This window comes from Myotis brandtii, unplaced genomic scaffold (genome assembly GCF_000412655.1).
Source record: "Myotis brandtii unplaced genomic scaffold, ASM41265v1 scaffold353, whole genome shotgun sequence".
NCBI lineage: Eukaryota > Metazoa > Chordata > Mammalia > Chiroptera > Vespertilionidae > Myotis > Myotis brandtii.
This window is the reverse complement of record NW_005363578.1, coordinates 1,103,887-1,128,668: the sequence shown is the minus strand read 5'-3', so window position 1 is coordinate 1,128,668 and position 24,782 is coordinate 1,103,887. Positions and strand designations below refer to the sequence as shown.

The following is a 24,782-nucleotide window of genomic DNA, read 5'->3' as shown; positions in this document are numbered from 1 at the left end:
CACACACACACACACACACACACACACACTAGAGGTGTGATGCACGAAATTTGTTCATGGAGGGGGTCCCTCAGCCTGGCCTGAACCCTCTCCAATCCCAATCCAGGACCCCTTGGGAGATGTCCGACTGCCGGTTTAGGCCTGATCTCACAGGGAACCTGCAGGGATTAGGCCTTAACTGGCAGTCAGACATCCCTCTCGCAATCTGGGACCGCTGGCTCCTAACTGCTTGCCTGCCTGCCTGATAACCCCTAACCACTCTGCCTACCCACCTGATCACCCCTAACCACCTCTGCCTGCCTGCCTGATCTCGCCCCTAACTGCTTGCTCCCCTGCTGGCCTGATTGCCCCTAACTGCCTCTGCTTTGGCCCCACCACCGTGGCTTTGTCTGGAAGGAATTCGGATGTCCAGAAGACATCAGGTCAATCTAGCATATTACCCTTTTATTATATATATATAATTATTTAACGTGGTACTAACCAGATTCAGCAATTATAATTCTGGCTATTTATCCAAAGAAAATAAAAAACTAACTCAAAAAAAATATCTGCACCCCATGCTGATTGTAGCATTATTTACAGTAGCCAAGACATGGAAGCAACCTGTGTTCATCAATAGATTTATATATATATTATTATATACATTATTCAGCTTCAAAAGAAAAGGGAACTTTGCCATTTGCAACAACATGGTTGGACTTTGAGGTCATTATGCTAAGTGAAATAAATAAGACAGAGAAAGACAAATACCATATGTGGACTCTAAAAAGATCCTGAACTCATACATACAAAGAACAGATTGATGGTTGCCAGAGACAAGAGGTAGGGGTGGGTGGCCAAAACTGGTGAACATGGTCAAAGGCACAAACTTTCAGTTATAAGTTAAATAAATAAGTCCTGGGGAAGCGATGTGCAGCGGGGTGACTATAGTTAATGGTGCTGTGTTATATATTTGAAATTTGAGAGTCCATCAAGACTCAGAGGGTAGTGTGTGGAACATAAGCATCTCCAATACATAATAATATGTATTATTGTGAATACATACAAGCATCCTCTTTCAGCAGATACCACTCTAGGGAAAAGGAAGATTTGTTAAAGACCACCTCAGAGGGAAGAGACAGCCTTACAAATAACTTGGAACTTTTAGTTTCCCGGATAGTCGTAGTTGTGAACCATATCATTTTTCTTAATTTTCTATATTTTCTTTTCTTTTTTAAAAAAATATCTTTTATTGATTTTTTTACAGAGAGGAAGGGAGACGGATAGAGAGTTAGAAACATTGATGAGAGAGAAACATCGATCAGCTGCCTCCTGCACACCTCCTACTGGGTATGGGCCTGCAACCAAGGTATGTGCTCTTGACTGGAATCAAACCTGGGACCCTTCAGTCCTCAGGCCGATGCTCTATCCACTGAGCCAAACCAGTTAGGGCAATTCTCTATATTTTCTGACTATTAAGTACTAGTGGCCCGGTGCACGAAATTTGTGCACATTAAAAGGGGATTAATCAGAGGAAATATTTTAATATTGCTATTTGCCCTTTATAATAGAAGTGTCAGAGATGAAAGAAAATTAGTAAAATGTGTACTAAAATCTTCCTTCTGTCAGAGTCTGGGGCGAGCTGTGGGCCCCAGAATAAAGTCCCCGCACATCTGTGGCAGCTCAAAATCGCGAGAGACCCAGACCCAGCCGGCCCCACCCCCATTGGGCGAGATCCAGATATGGCCAGCCCCACGCTTGTCAGGCCCTGCCAGGCAAGGGGCACAGCCTCGGGTCCCCCATCAAGCCCTGTAGGGTGGGGGGCACAGCCTCAGGGCCCCATCAAGCCCCATAGGATGGGGGTCACAGCTTTAGCCACTCAAGCCCTGCCGGGTAGGGGGCGCAGCCTCAGGTCCCCCAGTGCACCCTCAGGTCCCCTGGCCTGGTGCCGGGGCGGGGGCATGGCCTGAGGTCCTCCAGCCTGGAGCGGGGGTGGGGGCATGGCCTGAGGTCTCCTGTCTAGCCCCACCAGGCGGGGGGCATAGCCTCAGGTCCCTGCTGTTAAGGCTCGTTACGGGAACTCAGCCTCTGCTGTGGACACAGCCATCTTGTGTTATGGAATCCCTGTATCCGCTGTGGGCGCAGCCATCTTGACCATTATGGTGTGATGGTTAATTTGCATATTCACTCTTTATTAGATAAGATAATTTATTCTGCCATCAATAAGAATAGAAGTTTAAAAACCAGATGATATAATTTACAAAAATTAAATGACTTCTCTCTTTGTAGAAATATGAGTTAAGATGAATATTTCTAACATTCAAGAGAGTGCATTTAATTAATTTATGTAATAGATATTTATTATGTTCGTACTGCTTTACAGGCACTGTCTGAGGAAAAGAAACATCAATATAATTCCTTTTACAGACAAAGGTGTCATAATTTACTAATAAAAAGAGATGCATCTATAATAACATAACCAAAATGTTCTATTAGTAATGATAACTACTAATAGAAATATGGGCAAATTGCTATAGGAAACAGAAAGACATGCTTAGCCAAGTGTTTTGTGATAAATGAATACAACAGGGAATCTTTTTTATCCTGAATCAATAAGGATAAATGTCTGTTTACTAGGCATGGAGAAAAGTAAAGGATATTTCAAGAAGACCCTAGGTTGAGAAGGATAAAAGGACATCTAGTAAAATTCAAAGTAATGATATTTATCAAAACCCCAAAGGCAAGGGAAGTAAAGGCAAAAATAAATTAATGAGATTATATCAAACTAAAAAGTTTCTGCACAGCAAAAGAAACTACCAACAAAACAAAACAACAACCAACTAAATGGGATATTTGCAAATAACAGCTAGTGCAAGGGATTAATATCAAAAAAATATAAGAACTCAAACAACTCAAACAAATTCATACAGCACCAAACAAACAAATTAAAAAATAGGCAGAAGATCTAAACAGACACTTCTCCCAAAAAAACATACAGCCAACTAACAGATAAATGAAAAGATACTCAACTTCACTAGCTATTAGGAAAATGCAAATCAAAACTACAATGAAATACCACCTCACACCTGTTAGAATGGTTATTATCAACAAGACAAGCACTAAGTGTTAGAGATGTTATAGAGAAAAAGGAACCCTCACTCACTGCTAGTGGGAATGTAAACTGGGACAGCCACCAAGGAGAACAGTATGGAGGTTCCTAAAAAATTTTTAGAATGGAGTTACCATATGACCTAGTAACCCCTCTTCTAGGTATCTATCCAAAAAAATGTCGAAACATTTATTTACAAAGATATATGCACTCCCAGGTTTATTGCAGCACTATTCACGGTGACTTAGACATATAAACAACTGATGTGTCCTTTGCTAGATTAATTGGATAAAGAAGAGGCAGTACATATATACAATGTGATATTACTCAGCCATAAGAAAAGATGAAATGTTGCCATTTGTGACAACATCAATAAACCTTGAGAACATCATGCTAAGCAAAATAAGTCAGACAAAAAAAGTTAAAAACCATATGATTTCACTAATATGTGGGATATTAAACTGAAAGCAACAAATGAACAAACAAGAAAAACAAACAAAAACTCATAGACACAGACATCAGTATGGTGATAACCAGAGGAAATGGGGGTGGGTATATAAAGTGTAAAGGGGGTCAAATCTATGGTGACAAAAGATGATTTGACTTTAGGTGGTGGTCACACAATGCAATATGCAGATCATGTGACATAAAAATTTACACTTGAAATGTAATTTTATTAACCAATGTCACTCCAAAAAATTTAATAAAAAGAAATAAAGTATATAAAGTAAAATTAAAAAGAAAATACACCTTGCTTAGTGAGTCTATTCTTAAAACTTTTCTCTCTCTCTATCTCTTATCTCTATCTTTATCTTTCAATCTCCATTCATTTATCCATTCATCCATTCATCGAACCTTCCTCCTTATATATAAAGTCATATAATGTAACATCCTTACTGAGTCATCATTTTTTTTCTCTCATTCAACACATCAGATCTACTGGACAATACTTGCAATCTGGCCTTCAAAATATATAAAGAATATATTTACTACTGCATCCCTAGGATAGGCTAGTTAGTATAATCATCACCTTGACTTTTACATACCTCCTAACTACTATATCTGCTTCCAAACTTTCTCCTTAAAATAAATTAAAAAAAAATAAACTACAAAAAAAGTGAAGAATGGATACAGGTGGAGAAAGATGTCACTAGAGTTAAGCCATTATCATCGACTTCACTTCAAAAAAATGATAATGCCTAATCTAAAGGCTATTTAAAACTTTTTAAAGTATATTTACCCAAAAAAAACTTGGTTGACATATGAAATAATAATATAATAGCTGTTTTAAGACTTTATGCAAACAGAAAACACATAAGTCTGTTCCTAGACATGGATCATAACAAAATGGTATTCTACTGTCCTAAAAAAAATGATCAATCAGGAGAAATGGACATGTATCATTTAAATAGATCTTTGCACTCAGGTTATGCTTGAAATGCAAAGATCTAATCAATTTTATATATATATATATTAGCTATAATGAACATTAGCATGAAATCTAGTAGGAAAAACTTCTATCTTTTATTTTTATAATAGATGAATATTATATTATGAGTGACTACTGACTGAAATCAGATTTCAGGTATTCATTGTGATTAAATATTCATAACGTCCTAAATTCTTACCATATATTTGCCATTTGTAATTTTTAGCCACCTTTTGAAAAGATTACAGCACTTATGCTGAATTGTAGCAAATTGGGAAGTTGTTTAATGGTTTGGAAAAGTCCCACAGCTGACTGAATCGAGAATAACACACTCATTATTATTTATGGCTCTATTTCCAGGTCTTCCTAGGTCCGTTTATTGAATTCACTGAATGTGCTGCTTGTCCAGTTCGGCAAAGCCAATTTTGCAGGCTACTTTGTCGTAGACATTTTCATAGAAATGGAAGAAAGCCAATTTTGTAAATATAAACACATCTAGAACACCTTTAATTTAGGATAATTTACTCTAAATGAACATCCATTGTTTAAAACCTTTACAATCGAGAATTCCAAAACTTTAAAAACTGGAACCACCCAGAACAGTGTTTCCCTAGTGTGTTCTGTAGATAATTCTTTCCATGAGATTTTAATAGCCATTGCTTAACATAAGGGCTCTTCAGAAAATCCAGGGATTTCACAAGTTCAAATTAAGTGGGTCTCTTTATTTGGAAATTTTGGTACTGTTGTAATTAATCTAGTTATTGATAACAGGGAAGTATCAAAGGGAAGGATAAATATTATAGGCGTGTTATTTGGGCAGCTTTGTCAGGCAGCTACAACTTTACACTCCCCAGGGATCCAGCAAAGGGAAGATGAACGCATGCCTAATAAAGTTGGAGTGACATAGGGAAGGTACTTTTCTGTCAGTCACACTTGGAAACAGGTCATTGGCCAGATGGGTGTGGCCACTGCAAGGGTGAAAAATTTGGGATATTTAATCTCTTACATAAAGGAATTTGCTCTCATGCTTTTGTTGCTTTTGGTGTGTTGTGCCTAACTCCTGACTTGTGGGACTCTCTCACTCCTACTTCCTGGCATTCTCCCAAATGGCCCACAGCCATGTGAACTCCACACAAAATGGACTAATGGATGCTGAACTGGACCAGGCTGCAACATGGTACTGAAACTCTGGACACTGGCTTTGCTTTTCGCTTTATTGAAACACCAGCTACACTTCTATGACTGAAATGGGACTTTGGAAACCCAAGGCTGTAATTCCACACTAATAAAAATCACTCATCCTCCCGTGTGACTCTCAGAAAACTATTTTTCCTGAGATATCATAAGGATCCCACCCCCAGCCTACGTTAGGGAAGAGGATACTCTAATTTCTCCAATAACAATCTGAGAGACTTTATCTTGACAATCTGCACTTATGAAATTTCAAAAGGTGGATATAAAAAATAAGTTTATAAACTTATTTTTACATGAAACAGTTTTGTGATGAATATCTATAAATATCTGTTGAGAGACAAAGGATTGGGGGATGTTAATCTGGAGCAAATCATTGAAAATATTTCAGAGACGAAATATAGATATAATAAGAAGGCTTAATAATACAAACTACACCATATTGTAGTAATTAACAATTTTAGCATCAACATTTGTCACTTTATCCAGTGGGAAATATGGACTATTTGGGCTTTAAAGTTCATAAATGTAATTCTTATACATATGTTTAATGTATACTTAATGTACACATGTATTGAATAATATAACTCTAGGCTGCCTGAGTTATTAAAAAAAAAATAAATAAATAAACCATGGAATTGTCAAGGATTTAAATTTTGCAGAAATACCTCAATAGGAATATATAACTTTAGGAACATCATTGTATTAAATCACAGGTGGAAATAAAAAAAAAATTAGACAGTTATCAAAGGGGAGGAGTCTGGGGGGGGCATTAGTAAAAAAGGTAAAGGGATTAAGCAATAAAACCCAAACTCATAGACACAGACAACAGTATGGTGATTACAAGAGGAAAATAGGGGTGGGGGGAGGTAGAAGAGGAGAAAAATAGTAATGGAAAAAGACTTGACTCTGGGTTGTGAACACACAATATACAGATGATGTATTTTAAAATTGTACACTTGAAGCCTATATAATTTTATTGACAAATGTCACCCCAATACATTCAAATAAAATCTAAAAATAATTTAAAGTCTCCTTAAGATAGTCTAGCAAACTATTTTATGTGAAATAAAATTTAATTATTTCTATTCAATAACATTGATTATTTTAGGAGGAGGAGAGTTTGCCATCCCAAAAGATGTCTCTTTAGGGTAATGATTATTTTAAACTGGTCATTGTTAAGAAACAAAAGACTCAGGATAAACCTTAGACCTTCCTCCTGCCTAAAAGAAATTTAGGTGGAGGACCTGATCCGTGAAGGGAGATATCACAAGTACTAGAGTTTAAAATGAAATAGTGTGTGACAGAGAGAGAAAGGAATCTAGCAAGGCTTCTTTGATCACAGTCCTCTCTGTGTCTCATTGTTAAAGATGGCCGGCAGACACTTACTCACTAAACATCAGCTTTTCTATTTCCATGTGAATTGCCTTCCTGCTCTTTAAGGTCCCAAACCACAACCTCCCTTCTCCTTAGCTCAAGATGGCCTATAAGACTTAACCACCTATTTGGTCCTGGGTCTCACATTCTTATGGAACCCCCATGTGTACATACATATTAAACTTGGTTATTTTTCTCCTGCTAATATGTCTCATGTAAATTTGATTATTAGTCCAGCCAGAAAAACTTATAAAGGTATTTTCCCATCCCTACACTTAAAATATAGATTTACTAGTCATGAATGACATAGTATAATACACAAGTATTTTTAAATAAATAATAAAAATATTACCTTTCATTTATCCTCTTCCATTTTTTACCTTCTGCTGTCATTAATAAACTCTCATACACTTAAAATCCTGATTTTTTAAAAAAGTTAGTTATTGTAACCTCTTAACACACCACGACTGTAAGAAAACATATATGTAGCCATGTCCTAGAAACTACATAATGAAAGAATTCAATGATAGAATATCACTTATATAATTTTTATTTTTAAAGTTATTTTCAACATGGTATTTTTTAAAATGTTCTTTAGAAGAAAAATATTTTGATTTAAAATTTATAATTAAATTTGATTCTTTAAAAATCAATATATCAAATTATTATTCCATGCCAAAAAAATACATTTTCTTTAGTGAAAAGAAATGGATACTTAGAAGTATTCTTGAGATATTTTAAAGTATCACAGTATCACTTTTAGATTATAGTTCCATAATTCATTTAAAGTCAAAGAAAAAAGAGCAGGGGTAATAATAATATGAAAACTGATAGGGTTTTGATAATATAAATGCAAATACCTTTTGAAAAAATTAATATTTTGCAATAATATTCTATTTAACCCCTTTTCTACAATACCTGACTTTGGGTAAATTAAGTCACCATTTACTTATGTGTAAACTAAGTATCCATAATACAAAGATAGGTATGTAGTGAAACATTTGATGAGATAAGATGCATAAAGAACTGAGCACTATATCACCATATTTTACTGAGAGTAAATCATAAAATAGGCATTATGATTATTGGAAATGTTAACAGACATACATAGATATATACTGTAAAAGTACAATTTTAACATGGTGATATAAAGGTGTAAATATCAATTTTCATTAATAATGCAAAAAATACATTTAAAGATAGTAATGATGAAGGGAAATATAGATGTAGCTATATATTAAGATGATGGTTATAATGAACATTGAGTTAATACATAACATGTATGTGATTATGAACCTCAAGGAAAATTTTATAGGTAACTAATATTGCTCATTTGTTCAGAAAAATAACTAATTTTAATAAAATTAGGTTTTGTGGTTTAAATTATCTAGATTCCTAGTTGAGATATAACCTGAAAAACTGAGCTTCTCAGCGTCTGTGTTATTTAGTTCTGCTGTGGGTGTCATAATGGCAGCTTATACTTCAACATGGGATAAATGCCAAGACATGAGTCAAAAGATACATTTTTTTTTGCATGAAAGCTTATTATCAGTGGTGGGGGAAAAATTGTTTGAGTTAGGCTTCCAAAATTTAATTTTACATGTATCAGTGAATTTTTCACTTAAAAATATTACCTAAAATAGTTTGCTTTAATTCTCAGAATCTTAATTTCTACCTGCAAAACGTTATGGCAATTATGGAAAAACAAATTCTCTGCTGATCTCAATTGACCTGATAATGAAGCTAACAGTGGGTAGGAAATGACTTCAAATTAACAAAGGTAAAAATATTAACACTGATATTTCATATATCATGAGAAAAGTAATGTATCCACTTAATAAATTATACTTGATGAAATCAATGACAGAATAGCAAAAGTTTGTTATAATAGCAAAATCTGTAGTTGTTTTCATTAACTTAAAACTGATCATATAGAAAGTAAATTTCAATTCATCAGGAGTATTGAATGGAAAAGTTTGATGTATATGTGGGAAATAGTAAATTGATATGTGTGCCATTTTCTTTGTAGTTGCAGTATGAAACAGCACAGTACTCAGCACCAATAAGATTATTCTAGAAAAATTTTATTCGACCTTTCGGCAGCATTTGGTATAGCTGATCACTCACTCTTCTGTGATGATTTATTCCCTGAAATTCCAGAATATCAAGCAAGTTCCCTGGGTGTTTTATACTCTTTGAGTAGTTTCTCCATTTTGGTCACTAGCATCTTTTTTCTTTGAAATGTTTCAATGACCCAGAACATCATTCTCAGTTTTTTTCCCTTACTTACCTATACTCATTTCTTTGATGATACCATCTCATATCATGTCTTTAAATTATATCTAATGCAAACAACTTCCCAATTTATACGTATATCCTGGCCATACCTACACAACTCCTGAATGATGCATTTAATGCCTACTCAACATCTCCACTTAGAGGCCTCACAGAAATCTTAAAAAGTCAGTGTTCCATAGCATCCTTCCTCAGTGGGGTTCAAACCCAAAAATGTGGAATTTCTATGATTCATCTCTTTCTCATTTTCTCATCTAGCCAGCTCTACTTTAAAATATACCTAGAACACAGACATTTGTCACCATCTTCATTGCTACTACCTCATTACCCTCATCTGACGCCTTAAAAAAATATCTCACCTCTATATTCCTGTCACCTAGTAACTGATTTCTATTTTCTACTCTTGTTTCCCTCAAGATATTTTCAACATAGCAACTACAGAATGCATTTAATTGTGTACCTTAAATCAGACAGACCCTCCTATGCTCAAAACCCTGCAATGGCTTCTATTGCACACCAAGGAAATTCCAAAGTTCTCACAGTGGTTTCCCAGATGTTAATGATTTGCATCCTCACCTTCCCTGAATTTTAACAACTCACTGTTTGTATCACTCTGCAGGCCACCTTACTGATCCTCAAAGAATAAGCAAAAATATTTTATAAAAACAGCAATGTGGGCACTGGATGCAGGAACAAATGCATTTTATCTATATACCCTCAAAATTACTTATAAAAATAAAAGAACAATTATGTAATTAGACCAATTAAATTCCCTCTACTAAGGCTTTAGCTTTGAGATTTTCCCAAAGCTTAAGAGTATTCTTAAGTCTAAGGATCCTATTTTAAGCCCTAGATTTCATCTTTATATACTCCACTCACTAAAATATTAAAGTAGCTTCAAGAGTTATTTCAAAATTTACTGAATCCTAAATGCAAATCACTGGAAAGGTTTAATGATACAAACAGCTTTCGATTTATTCCAAATGTTCTGCAATTTTTCTTAGTCCTCTTACAAATATTGCATCCTATTTTAATTTTATCATTCTTATATAAGTAAGCATGAATAAAATATAAAATTATCTTTAATGTTTAATTGAGAAAAATAATTGTTTTTGCACTGTGTGACCTCTTGGTAAATACTATGTAATATTTACAAAAGTGCTTATGATCTATTTTAGTATTTAAATTCAGTTTTATTTTCTTCATAAAATGTACTTTGTTTTCTGATTCATTATGCTAGCAATGCAAGTGAAATGATTTTCTTGTAGCCAACTTATTTTAAATGACCACTGACAAGTATGACAGTGATTTTGATAAAATTATGTTTTATGAATATATCTAATGGAACAGAGAGATGAGAAATTATATCCTATTCAAGCTTCCCTCCCCATTATCCATTCAATAAAAGATTTTTAGTAAAGTCTGAATCATATTCTGATACCTCTTTATAAGAGTGTTCCCACTGTTAGCTTCATAGCTTACACTGTTTTAGAACTTCCTCTCATAGTCCAAGCAGATAAGACGTCAACAGAGAGTTAAAATAAATGAAGCTAAAATTCCTAAGACCTAGCATAAACTTTTAATTGGTTGATTTAGCAAATACTTACTGAGTACAGACTATGCTATGAACTTTGTGCAAAAAAGGCCTTCAAGTCTGGTTTTCTGAAACATATAATTATGAAGAAAGAGATAAAAATAAACTACAACTAAGCAAAAAAAAACAAAACAAAAAACAAAAAAAACACCCAAAAAACAGTGGGTGACAGTGCTAAGAACAGGACACATTTAAGGTGAGACATATTTAATAAAAAAATTTGGTTATGCTATGATGAGGGTGAACACCTTCTAGGTAGTGAAGCAGCAGAAAAGGAGAGTGCTGGGCAGTTCTACCCAGGAGGTAGGAGTGCATAACCACTGACATTGTTTAGAACTGCCAAGGTCTAGTAAAAATAAGAGCAGACTGACTTTTGTGGGGTTTCTCAAAATTATTGTCTTTAATTACCTATCAATTATACCTCCCTCATCATTACTTACTCCTGAGAAAATAGTTCAACCAACTCCACTATCTTCTCTTGGCATGCCTGTTTCTAGTCCCCAGAATCAGCTGGTACAGGATACTATAGAATAAATAAAACTAAATTGCTCAAGAAACAGAAAAAACGATGTGGCTATAGGAACCAGAGAACTGGTAGAAAACGAGCTCAGATGAGTAGTCATGGGAGAGCTGAGGAAGGGCCTGTAGGACAGGGATATTAGGATTTTGTCCTAAGTGTATACATCTTAAAAGTTTGGGAGAAATTGAACCATACTGGTTGCTAAATGGACATCATTGTAGTGGTTAAGCATAAAAGAATAATAACTATTTAAATGGTGCAGAAGAAAGATGGTGGTGGTTTCTTTTAGGATGTGGCTGAAGACATGTTAAGTAGAAAGATTCCAGATATGGTTTGGAATACAGCCAAAGGACTTTCAAGGAAATGAATTTAACGTTAAAGGCAATAAAAAGTGGATAATTACAAATGATTCTAGGATTTCGACCTGAGCAACTAGACTGGTAATGATATTTACTGAAGTGATAGGAAAGAATCTTGGGACTTTGAAATCTCCCATTTCGGACATGGGGAGTGTATATAGCTATTTAATATTCACAATTGGAGATGTCATGTAGCTAATTGGGTATTTGAATCTATCTTTGAAGAAAAGTTTGGGGCTAGAGATATAAATTCAGAATTGGTAATTGACTCCCATATAGTATTTAAAAGCACAGAAATAAATGTGAATCTCTATGCAGCAAAAACTGTGTCCTGGACATTGCAACATTACAGAGTAGAAATAATTAGCTATGACAATTGAGTAAGAGTGGCCAGATCAATTGTGTCAAATGCTGCTGAGACGCCAAGTAAGACGAAAATAAGTGAGAAGGGGAAAATGACAGCATGGAGGATTTGGCTGACCTTTATCACTTCAAAGGACTGACTATAGCAGGTTGAAGAGAGAATTATGAATAAACAGATTTAATGACTACAAACAATAACTGTATATTTTTCTGGAAAATAGAACAGATAATTGGAGCAGTTGCCACAAAGGAATACAAAGAATTTTGTTTTAAGATGCCTAAAAAAACACACATCTTTGTAAGTTAATTGGAATAATCCAATCTGAAATAAAATTGATAATGTAAATATGGACACTTGGAATATTGCAGCAAAAGTAAGACTTTCACATTAGATTTCAATTTCTACTCTCTTCACTTCACCACAGAGAATAATGTATATGTATACATTTATACATGTGCATATCTTTTTTTTTTCATTAAAAGCCTGTTGACTTAAAACTTGTTAAAATAAATACCTCGTGTGTTTTTTAATGTTGTAACCTGAACTGTGAACATCATAGTTAAATAACCGTTAATACAAATGGTATTTAAGAAAATTTTTGTAAGACTTTAGAAGCATATATTACCTATAAATTTATGTTTTAAAGCCACTATTTAAGTTTCTTTAGGGAAGAGTAAAATTACTCCATAATTTTTAAAAACTCTTACAGTTGTTTTGTGAAGATTATCAATTTGATGATAGCCTGATATCATTCATTAATAAGGCAACCAGCAAACCAGGAAAAAGTCAGAACAAAAAACAAAATAAAAAAATAACAAAGACTGAAGATGGATTGTGTTAATGTTTGAGTAATTGATTTTCCCTTATTAATTTGTAAGAGTTAAGAGGTGTCTATCAGCGGATGACTGGATAAAACAGCTATGGTACATTTACACAATAGAATACTACTTGGCTATAAAAAGGAAGAAAATTTTACCCTTTGTGACAGTATCAATGGACCTGGAGAACATTATGCTAACTGAAATCAGCCAGTCAGGGAAAGACAAATACCATATGATTTTACATATGTGGAATCTAATAAATAAAAGAAACTAACAAAATAGAGTCATATAGAACAGACTGACAATTGTCATAGAGGAGGGGGGTTGCAGCACTGGTTGAAATGGTGAAGGAATTAAGAGGGAAAAAACAACAACTCATAGACACAGACAGCTCACTTTGTTTATCACTGTTGTCAATTAAAATCCTCATTCTGTACCAAAATTTACATCTTCATTTTATTGTTCTATACCAAATTACCATAATTTATATACTATAATAATATGTTAAATTGTAAATAATAAGAAATATCAGAGATTTTCTCTTGTGACCTTCAGAAATAACCAAACACACATAATGGGTCTAATAATAACAGACATGAAAATGCAGATTGTGAGAAATGGCTGAACTGAAATCTGCCTAAGTCGAGCTGGTCAGTTGCTTCGTGAGATAAGACTGTTACTGTATCTAAATTTATTCTTTGTCTCTAATCAATCTTTTAACATGTTTCCTTTGTTTTTGAATTCTCTTTCTTTATTTTAACATGTTTTTTAACTGGAGAAAATATTCCATGCATTTGCTGAATAGAAACTCATAGTTGTAAATTTATTTATAGGTTATTTACTTTAATTTTACCCTGAAAGCATGTACTCTTTCTCTTTCTTCCTCTGTCTCTCTTATTTTAAACATTTCTAAATGTTTGTCTTTCTTACTCTTGCCTCTGTCAGTTCTTATGTTTTGCTTAACAATATCATAAGATACTCACAACTGGTCTTCCAAATATTGTTCTCTCACTCTCCTGAAAGTTATCTTTAGCTCTATAAAAGTTCTGTTACAAAAACAAAAGCCCAATTCTTTTCTTGACTCCTTTAATACATCCTTTGCAAAATAAACCCTTACCTCACTAGAAAAATCCAGACTCTAACTCCTTTAAATAATGTTGGCATTTTAACATACAATATTGTGTTTTGTTATAACAATTAAATATTATATAATTATTAATAATTACATATTATGATATATAATATAATTACATGTATAATATAATTACACAAATAGAGTGTATACCAAAAAATCACTTAAAGATTGTAAAAGACCTATATATTAAGTACTGTAAGATTTAAGGACAAAACCTTATTTAATGATTCCAGGATCAAGGCAAAAATGTTACTTGATTATCATAATGACTTTTCTTAAGGGCCTTAACATATTTTGCAACTTTGAAAGTTTGTGTAAAAAGCTGAGAAATCCTAGATTCTATTAAACTCTCTTTTAACCCTGGTTGGACATTGCTGTAAATATGAAGCCAACCAGGGAAATAAATACTGAACTCACTGGCCAGCAGTGGAAAAAGCACACATTGGTTTCATATACAGGGTGTGGCAAAAGGAGGTCTATAGTTGTTCAAATGGAAAATAATGCAATAACTGATAAATAAGAATAAAAAAATAAACTCTGTGTTTTGCATACTCACAACTGTAAACCCACTCTTCTCCCACCCTGTATAAATAGAGAAAAATCTGAGCTCTACAACTAGGTAGAAAGAAGGCTATCATCCTGAGTCTCACTAACTTCATTTGTCAAATGGTAATAATAATATTCAATTCAGGAAGATATTATAGAAATTAAATGAGATAAACTATATGCTTTATGTTTTTTAACTAATAAAATAAATGTGTATGTTCGTTCCTGTACCCCTGCTCTTCTTTCTTTTCCAGCTTTTATTTATTTATTTTTTTAATATATTTTATTGATTTTTTTCTTTTACAGAGAGGAAGGGAGAGAGATAGAGAGTTAGAAACATCGATGAGAGAGAAACATCGATCAGCTGCCTCCTGCACATCTCCTACTGGGGATGTGCCCGCAACCCAGGTACATGCCCTTGACCGGAATCGAACCTGGGACCTTTCAGTCCGCAGGCCGACGCTCTATCCACCGAGCCAAACCGGTTTCGGCTCTTTTCCAGCTTTTAATGAGGACCTTCAGAACTGCTGTATTCAGGACATTTGTATGAGCTTCCAATTTAGAGAGCAAACAGGTGAACAACAGAAACTCACAGAAGAACTGTCTCTGTGCATGCTCCTATCTGGCTAGCCAGGTTTGCAGAAAAACTGCATTTTCTACTAGGTCTATGGCTCTTGAAAAACTGTTTTCCCCTCTGTACAACATTACTAAGATTAATATTACAGCTGTGTTTTTAAGATTAGAAATATTGTATGAAAAATACCTATAATGACATGTAATTTATGAATATTAATTATGGGAGAATAGCTCCGCCTATAACCAAGGATATTTTATGAAAAAAAAAATGTGTTTTACTCTTTCTCCTGTACATTTGTTGTTTGAAAGTATATATAAACTTATGTTTGTAATACCCCCATTTGAGAGCTGAGGAATGAAGAATTGACTATTCAGTGACGGCGAACCTATGACATGCGTGTCAGAGGTGACACTGAACTCATTTTTTTGGTTGATTTTTCTTTGTTAAATGGCATTTAAATATATAAAATAAAAAATATAAATCTTTGTTTTACTATGGTTGCAAATATCAAAAAATTTCTATATGTGACACGGCACCAGAGTTAAGTTAGGGTTTTTCAAAATGCTGACACGCTGAGCTCAAAAGGTTCACCATCACTGGACTATATGCTATGTTTGTGTTTTTTGGGAGTTATATAAGAGTTACCTTAAAAGCCTTTTATTCATTACACAAAAACAAAGTAATATTTTATTTTATAAAATAAATACATATATTTTTCCAAGTAAGACACAGCAGCTGAACCAATAAGAATAAAAACTGCATATGTAATGTGTAGTCTTAGAACAAATAAGCCAGTAAGATGTTCATGTTGTTCTGATGTAATAGTTGAGATGAGATGGACAGGTAGGAGCATCTCCCATTTTTATGACAAAATATTGGGGAAAGAGGGTATAAAGGAAAGGCATTTCATGAAAAGATGAAGCCCTGGTTACATTCTTGGCCTTCTCTGGTCAGTGTCCTACTATTTGATAGAATTTTTGAGCACCAGTTTAACACCTAGCTTCTCACATTTCAACAGACACCAATTTTTACAGCATCTATGGGACTTAGACCTATGACCCGTGGCCCATCATTCTTCCACCATCAAATCTACTTTTAAAAAGTATTTGACTAAAACTAAAACCAAAAATGTGAATAAATAATGGTAAGGAGAGTCATAAAACTTAGTTTGGCAAATGTGCCTTCAAATGTATCTTTAAAGTGATTTTTAACAGTTTAATGTTATTATTTTTCATGTTACTTTGAAAATAAGATTTTTCAGTAAATTGTAGCTATTAAAGCAGCATCACACTTACCTGTGGTGGAAGCAGTGGCAGTCTTATAAAGGCGAGAAGCATACTCAAGTCATTGCATCTTCTCTGCATGTCATACTTCACCCACATCATTAATGCATGGAAGATGGTTTCTTCATCAGGAACATTTACATCATCACTGGCCAGGAGTTTATGGAGCTCCTCAGCTGGAAGCAGTAAAAACTCTTGATTTCTTATAACTTCCATTATGTTTTCCTGCAGAAAGAAAACAAGAAAACATCTTGGCATAAATTTGGTTTCACTTTTACTTAGCTAGCAAAGCATTTCAGAAAGAAATGAGAAAAGTAGTCAATAACCTTTGTTCTCATTATAACATAATCCTTGAGAATTAATCCTTCAGAAACTAGAAGCTGTTAAGATGAAAGCATGGTTATTGTAATTGAAGTGTAAATGCAACCAAGACAGCACAGATCTTGTAATAACAGGGGGATTATAATGTGGAGCTTTGTTATGCAGGCAGAATGTACTAAGTGATTAAATGTTTAAGTTTCAAGTGGACTGCTATGTAAGATTCGGTGAATATGAAAAGGGTAGCATTTCAAAATTTTTAAAGCTTGACAGATAACTTATACATGGATCAGAAAGTGGGAATAAAACTAGAAAGAGAAGTAACACATACAATACATCACTATATTCAGAAGGGAATAAAACAGCACAGATAGTCCATAGAAGTCACAAAATCTCATATACATTCCACCCTTTTAGTGTCTTTTGTACTCCCTTCTCATGACAATTTCTCTAGCTTAATTCAGATTCCTGTTAATTTTCTTCCAGATTACTGCAATCACCTTCTAATTACTGTGCTTGACTCTATTCTTAGCTTCTCTATTGTATCCTCCACAATAATTCTAAAATAATATTTCTAAAATATAAATTATCTCATGACATTCCTCTACAGTTTTTGTGTGGTTTTGTTTCATTTGTTCTCCTCTTGTCTTTGGTTCCAATCTCTTGGGTGGCCACACTGGCTCCTTATGATCTCACCTCTTCCTAATTCGAAGACATCATTTTCTACCTTATCTGCATTTCAGTCACACAAATTACTACTGTTTCCCTTTGCTATGCTGTTTGACATATCCTTCCTCACTCAATCTATTACTTAAAATTACTTTATCGGCTTTGTTTTCCTAGTTTCTTTCTTTTTTTAAGACTTAATTCAAAAGCTACCTAGTATCTAAGGGCTTCTTGAGCTCTCTGCTCACTCCCATTTGTCCTGACCACCCCGTCCACTATATGCATGTACAGTGCATGGTATTCATATCTTTAAGACAACAGTTAGCCAATCGTAGCCTCATTTTTGGTGCACTTGGGGGACTTAACACAAACATTAAGCTCCTTGAGAAAAAAACCCTGCAAAGATGAGCAGTACATAGTTATTGAATAGATGTATTTATCATTTTTGTAGAGGAAAAATAAAATATTGGAAATAGTTTAGAACAGTGCAGTGGTTTTCAAACACTTTGTAAAAACTAGTTGTCAAAAAAACTGTCTTACATTTAGCAGAGAGGCCTCTGTGGTTGAGATATGGATACAGATAGCTGAGGCCTGACTGGCCTTCTCTTTTGTTCTCCCTTCCCCTCTGCTCCTCCACATGTCTCCTGAGATATCTCCAAGGAAGCTATAACTAAGGCTTCTCGGTTTAAAAGCCACATTTATTTTAAAAATCTCAATAGGGTGCTTATTTTGGAAAAACAAACAAACAAACCTTGAAATGGAGGGACTAAATCTCTTCCAAAAAAGACATTGTGACTACTCCAAAATAGTAGAAGATTCGGCAAGTGCTCATTAATCTGTAGGTCAGGGCAGATTCAAACCTATTTTCTTAAGTGAGACCTGACCCATGTCATGAGTTTATCACTGGAATTGAACCCCAGGCTTGATGGGCCTTCGGTTTTCACAAGACAATGTCAACTTTTAATTTTTTTTCAGGTCATCTGTCATATTTATTTACATTTTATTGACATCACAGATTAGCTGATTTCCTGGGAATTGTTTTGTCTCCTGTGTTTCCTCTGTGCCTACTACAGTGTTGTGTAAATTATAGATGCCTGATACCTATTTACTGAGTGAACCAAATAAGTGTTCTGAGATTTAAAGCCACCAAGTTTCTCTAAAGAGCTACAGTAAGGTAAAGATGTTTTTGAAGAATGTTTGATAGATGTTTTTGTCCACCTATTTTCTCAGTTATTTAAAAATCTATGCCTCTATGAAACTACACACAGAATTGTATAGCTAGACCATTAGTACCAGTACATAGTGAGGGATATCATAAAAAAGCAGCTCTGTGAAACTTAGTGGTGTCTATCATAAAGATATTGTTCAAGGCATATTTCATTATATTTTACAGTGTCCTTTTTATGATGGCCCTTGGGAGAAATTTCTTTCAGGTTTTAGTAGTAGGAATAATTGCACTTCTCTTGAGTAAATTGGTTTGCTTTTATCATGGGTGTTGTAAATTATGAATTGATCAGATTTCTTTTTTTATTTGGCCTCCGGAAAACTGAGAGTCCAACTGGGAAGTATCTGATAGGAAGGCTATAGCCTTTTATAGTTTGATTTCTTTTTCAGACAGCTCTGATAATGGTTTTGTTTTATATCACTACAGCAGATTTTCTTTTTCTTTTATTATAATATCTAGCTTAAAGATATTTCTATAATTTTGTACCTTTGTGAGTCACACTAAATCTTCTAAAAACAAGTAATGTTTGTAAAAACTTCTAGGAGTAAACTGGAAATGAGGAGCTACAAGCAGATATTATTGGATCTCACACTTGCCCATATATTATGTTGTTTATCATTTTTATTTTTTTAGTTCCAGAGTTCTCTTTATTTTTTCCATCAAGTCTTCTTTTAATGAAAACATGTCTAATATTTTTCTTTCTTTCTTTTATTGTATGTATGTATGTATGTATGCATGTATTTATTTATTTATTTATTTTTTACAATCTAGCTCTGGAAATTGTTTCAGTTTGATCACGTTTTATTCAGTAAAGAAGAAAAAATATCAATGCACACTGATTTCCACTGCTGGAGCACCTTCTCTAGCTCTATGTTTTCTGAGAACAAATAATGAGAAGCATCAAAACTTGTTGGCATGTTTACCTTTTGTGGAGAGTGGCTATAGCGTTTGGACAGGTTCAAGCCTCAGACTAATGAGGGAGCACGGTCCTCTCATGGCAAAGCCACGTGCAGGCCCCAGCTTGGAGGGCAAAGCTCTCCCAGCACAATTATAGTCAAAGGCTATGGTTGTAAGCTTGGCCTTATGGTCCGAACCTGTGGTCCCAGGTGGCTGAGTGATGTAGGCTGCGGGAGGTGCAGCAAGTGCTGCCAAAACAAAGCTTGATAGAGTTCTCAGGTGCATGTAATTAAGTAGCTTCAAAACTCGCAAGAACATTATAAACAACTTGACCACCCCCTTACTTTGCCTTGTGGGATCTGACTATAAAATAAAGACTCAACTTGCAGGCTGTGGCACTGTCTCTCCATCAGAGAACAGTGTCCCACGTGACCCCAATTGTATTCTTTTGTCTGTCTTCTTTAATCCTTCTCTGTCCCTCCTCAGGTTCACCCCTGGCAGTGCTGGACGTGGTTCATCTTTTGTACAATACCTTTATTTTAAATCGATTCAATTATTCATTCCACATAGATTTATAGAACTCTTAATGTGTGACCCTATATAATAAAAGCATAGTATGCAAATTGTCCCCTCAACCCGGAGTTGTCTGAGAGTTCGACCAGGGGGCGGGGCTGGCCGGGGAAAGGGAGGGAATACCCAGCTGGCAGCCGGCAGCTGCTAGGAACCTTACCAGTGCGTTCATTTTGTGCATTGAGCCTCTAGTCCTGGATAATTATAGTGAGTAGAAAAAAATGAATTAGCATCAAAAATCTTACTACACATGTGATATCTATATCACATGCAGTGCCTAGAAAATGATTGTCATCAATTCTGTAAAGAACAGTTTTTCAAATGGACTTAGAATATTAGGTGGGCATATAAATCAGAAAGTGGGAAATATAAAGATATGTATTCTGACCAGGGGAACCATATAAACAAGGGAGAATAGCAGATAATATAGTATAAAGTGCCATATTGAATGTGTCAACTTGACTGAGAATGAGTACAAAAATAGTGGAAAATAACATTGAAAGGGTAATTTAGATCATATAATAGCATAAATTTATTTTCAACTTTTACAGTCTCCCCACTAAATTAGAATATGTGTATACATGCATCTTTTAAATATAAATGGAAATATTATCAACAGAGATTTTGGTACCAAATTTAACTTGCCACTACACAAGGCACAGTAATCTTTATTAATAGCATAAATAAAGATGAAATTCTGCATTTGTTTTTCCACTACATATTATAAAATAATGTTTCTCTATATAAAACTTATAGTTTTGTTTTATTCTAGACATAATTTTCTTATTTTTGTTTATTTTCTGAATTTGACTTAAACAATTGTTAATTGTTTTAATAAGTCTGAATTGACTTAAACAAATAATAATCTAATATTAATTTCCTCTGTATTAATTCTATTACTGTTGGTAATATATCAACACATAGCAATCATTTTTATTTTTAAAAATGTTTTTATTGATTTTAGAGAAAGAGGAAGAGAGAGGGAGAGAGAGAGAAGCATCAATGTGAGAGAATCATTGATTGCCAGCCTTTTGCATGTGCCTTGTTCCCTACTGGGGATCAAGCTTGCAACCTGGGCATGTGCCCTAACCAGGAATCAAACCAGCCACTTTTTGGTGCATGGGACAATGCTCAATCCACTGTGCCACACTGGCTATGGTATAATTCATTTGAAATTCCATTAGAAATTCACTATTCTAGATTATTTTAAAAGTTAGCTAACAATTAATGGTAACATCAGGCCAGCATATGTAAATCCCATTAATTACCATGGTTTAGTTATTGGTTATGTTTAACATATGGATATTAAACGTTTGTAAAATATTGTATTAATCAGAGGCAGAGTTGCCTGGAACAGACTGTCAAACTACAGCAGAAAGGCCAGGGAGGGTGGGGGGACAGGAGGGAGGGGTGGTAAGAGATCAACCAAAGGACTTGTATGCATGCATATAAGCATAACCAAAGGACATAAGACACTGGGGGGTAGGGGAGGCCAGGGGATTGTCAAGGGCGGGGGAAAAAAAGGAGACATATGTAATACCCTTTGTAATAATTTAAGCAATAAAAAAAAATTATAAAAAAATATTGTATTAATGTTCAAATAACTTTAAACATAAACTTTAATATTGTTTGCTTCATTAACAGCTACTACCAAAGCAACACTCTATACACTATGATGGTTAACTGAAAGAAACCCCTCTGCCGTGAAAGTCTACTGAGCTAAAATCTACTGTCTCACCATCTTGCCCATTGTGACCAGTGATCAGTTAGAGAAGCCTCACAATCACTGTCCTAAGGATTACGATGAAAAGGCTAATCTTTCCCAGACCACCACAGAATCTCTGGTTTCATTTGAAATCCACAGAGGTCATGATATTTATTTAATTGTTCATTTAAAAGGTTATTGGTTAGAAAGAGCAATTCTTAGGAGGAGCATCCTTTCAAAAAGAGAGCCCCAGCTGGTTTGGCTCATTGGATAGAGCATTGGCATGCAGACTCAAGGGTCCCAGGTTCGATTCTGGTCAAGGGCACATGCCTGGTTTGTGGGCTCGATCCCCAGTGGGGGGCGTGCAGGAGGCAGCCAATCAATGATTCTCTCTCATCATTGATGTTTCTATCTCTCTCTCCCTCTCCCTACCTCTCTAAAATAAATAAATATATATTTTTTAAAAAGAAAAACTGAAAGGCAAGTCAGAGAATTTGCCACATTCTCTAGTTGAGGCTTACATATGAAACATAAAGTTTTAGTCTAAAGTCATAGAATTATAAAATTATAATTCCTTAAGCATACTTTGCAAGAAAAGTTTTTAGAGTTTCTGATGCATGCATGATTCTACTGTCCTCAGGAGCAAGATTAAAACATGCATCTCTTAATTTCTAAAGCAGTGTCTTTTTCATTTCATCATGTACTGGATTGAATAGAGTGGCTCCTAAAAATTCATGTTCACTCAGAACCTCAGAATATAACCTTATTTGGAAATAGGATCACTGCAGATGTAATTAGTTAAGAAAAGGCCATACTGGATATGAATGGGCCCCAATCCAATGAATGGTGTGCTTTTAAGAGAAAAACTTGTAGAGACACAGATATACCATGAGGAGATGATCATGAAGACAGAGCAGACACAGAGGATAGAGCCATGCAAAAAGTGGAGGGATCAGAGATAAAAGCCATCCTGCTATAAGCAAAGAATACTAATGATTGCCAGGAATCCCCAGAAGATGGAAAAGGCAAGGAAGGACTCTTCCCTAGAACTTTCAGTGAGAATCTGGCCCTGCTCACACCTAATTTCAGACTTTAAGCTTCTAGAACTAAATTTCTGTTGTTTTAAGCTACCAAGTTTTTGGTACCTTGTTATGGCAACCCTAGGAAAATAATACATAACCTTAAAAAAAATTTTAAATAGCTATGTTTAAACTATTGCATAAACCTAATTATTCCCCAATATTTTAAATGGCAATTTATGGGCTCTTTATTTTATATAATGATACCTTTTAGAAATATTAGGTTTCTCATGACCCAAAGGAGTGTCTGGGACAGGAAAAAGTGGTCCACTCTCAGGATCAGATTCTCTTTAATTTATATTTTTTCCTACTGCCTCTAGAATTTAAACTTTCTAAAAATGCAGGGTGGGGAAAGGCACCACTCCCAGTTATCAAGGGCTTCTTGTTACAGGAACCTTCAAGTTGCTACACTAACAAGACTCTAACCTTTTCAGGTTAAAACCAATTTTCCTGAGCTTTTGATTATTTGCCTTGCCTACATTTTTAATCCTTGAGTCAAAATTGCTGCCTGAACTCTTGAGCACTATCTTAGAGTTCAAAGAGAACAAGACCTATTAGGAGTCACACCTTGTTATTTTACATATGAGAATGCTGAGGCTCAGTGGGCTCAAACATAGTCACAGTGCCAGTCAGGATAAAACTAGGAAGAGGAATACAGTTTCATGTCCTATTACAATTACTGCCTTATCCAGCCTTTGATTAACTTCCCCTTCTGGTTCTCTGCCCATCTAGTTTGGATTTACTGTCTCTGGTTCCTGCAACATGTATGCACCCTGATTCTTGAGTGCTCACCTGGACCTGTTTCCACCTCTTCCTTGGTATATCTGAGTTCCATAATGTGCCTTTACAGCGGTTCTCAACCTGTAGGTCGCGACCCCGTTGGTGGTCGAATGACCCTTTCACAGGGGTCGCCTAAGACCATCCTGCATATCAGATATTTACATTACGATTCATAACAGTAGCAACATTACAGTTATGAAGTAGCAACGAAAATAATTTTATGGTTGGGTCACAACATGAGGAACTGTATTTAAAGGGCCAGCAGGTTGAGAACCACTGCTTTATGATTATGAAGTGTCAATAGTTTATAACTGACATGGGGACTTGGCCAGGATTTAGATCCCAACCCTGCTACCCACTGGCTGTGTGATTAGGAGGTTGGGTTCTTTATCTTTAAATGGGAATAAAAAATGGTATTCACCTTAAAACACTGTTGTGAGGATTAAGTGTGAAGATTAAATTAAATTTACTGTTCAGAGAGAAGTAGGTGACATATAGCAAGTGTTAGATAAGCATTGGCCATTACTACTTTCCACCGGAGCCTACCCTTCCCTTCAGCCTCCTTTTGCTTCAACCTTCTATTGGTGGCTCTATTGCCTACACTCATATTTCTTTATGTTCCCTATTTTATGTATTGACTAGAGGCCCCGTGCACAAAATTCATACATGGGTGGGGTCCCTAGGCCTGGCCGGTGATCAGGGATAATCAGGTTCCCCACCTCCCCGCCTCCCTACCTCCCCACTGCTTCCTTCCCTTGCCGCCCGCGTATGCCACCACCCACCCCTGGTTCTGGTGATTGGGGCCTGCCAGCCTGGAGGAGGGACCAGGAGATTGACCAGCAGGCCCCATTGGTGATGGGGGCCTGCGGGCTGGGGCAACTCCTGAGTTGAACGTCTGCCCCCTGGTGATCAGTGCACATCATAGCAACTGGTCCTTCAGTTGTAACAGTGGCTTAGGCTTTT

The 24,782-nt window shown here is 35.2% G+C and overlaps 1 protein-coding gene across 1 annotated transcript in view; it reads right to left on the bottom strand.

Moving 5' to 3' along the window:
* The window catches only part of KLHL1 (kelch-like family member 1), a 378,971-nt gene that overhangs the window by 114,888 nt on the left and 239,301 nt on the right, over positions 1–24,782 (bottom strand). The window contains exon 5 of the mRNA XM_005871702.2: positions 16,592–16,804. Coding sequence (XP_005871764.1) covers positions 16,592–16,804 — 213 coding nt within the window. The remainder of the gene's footprint in view (positions 1–16,591; positions 16,805–24,782) is intronic.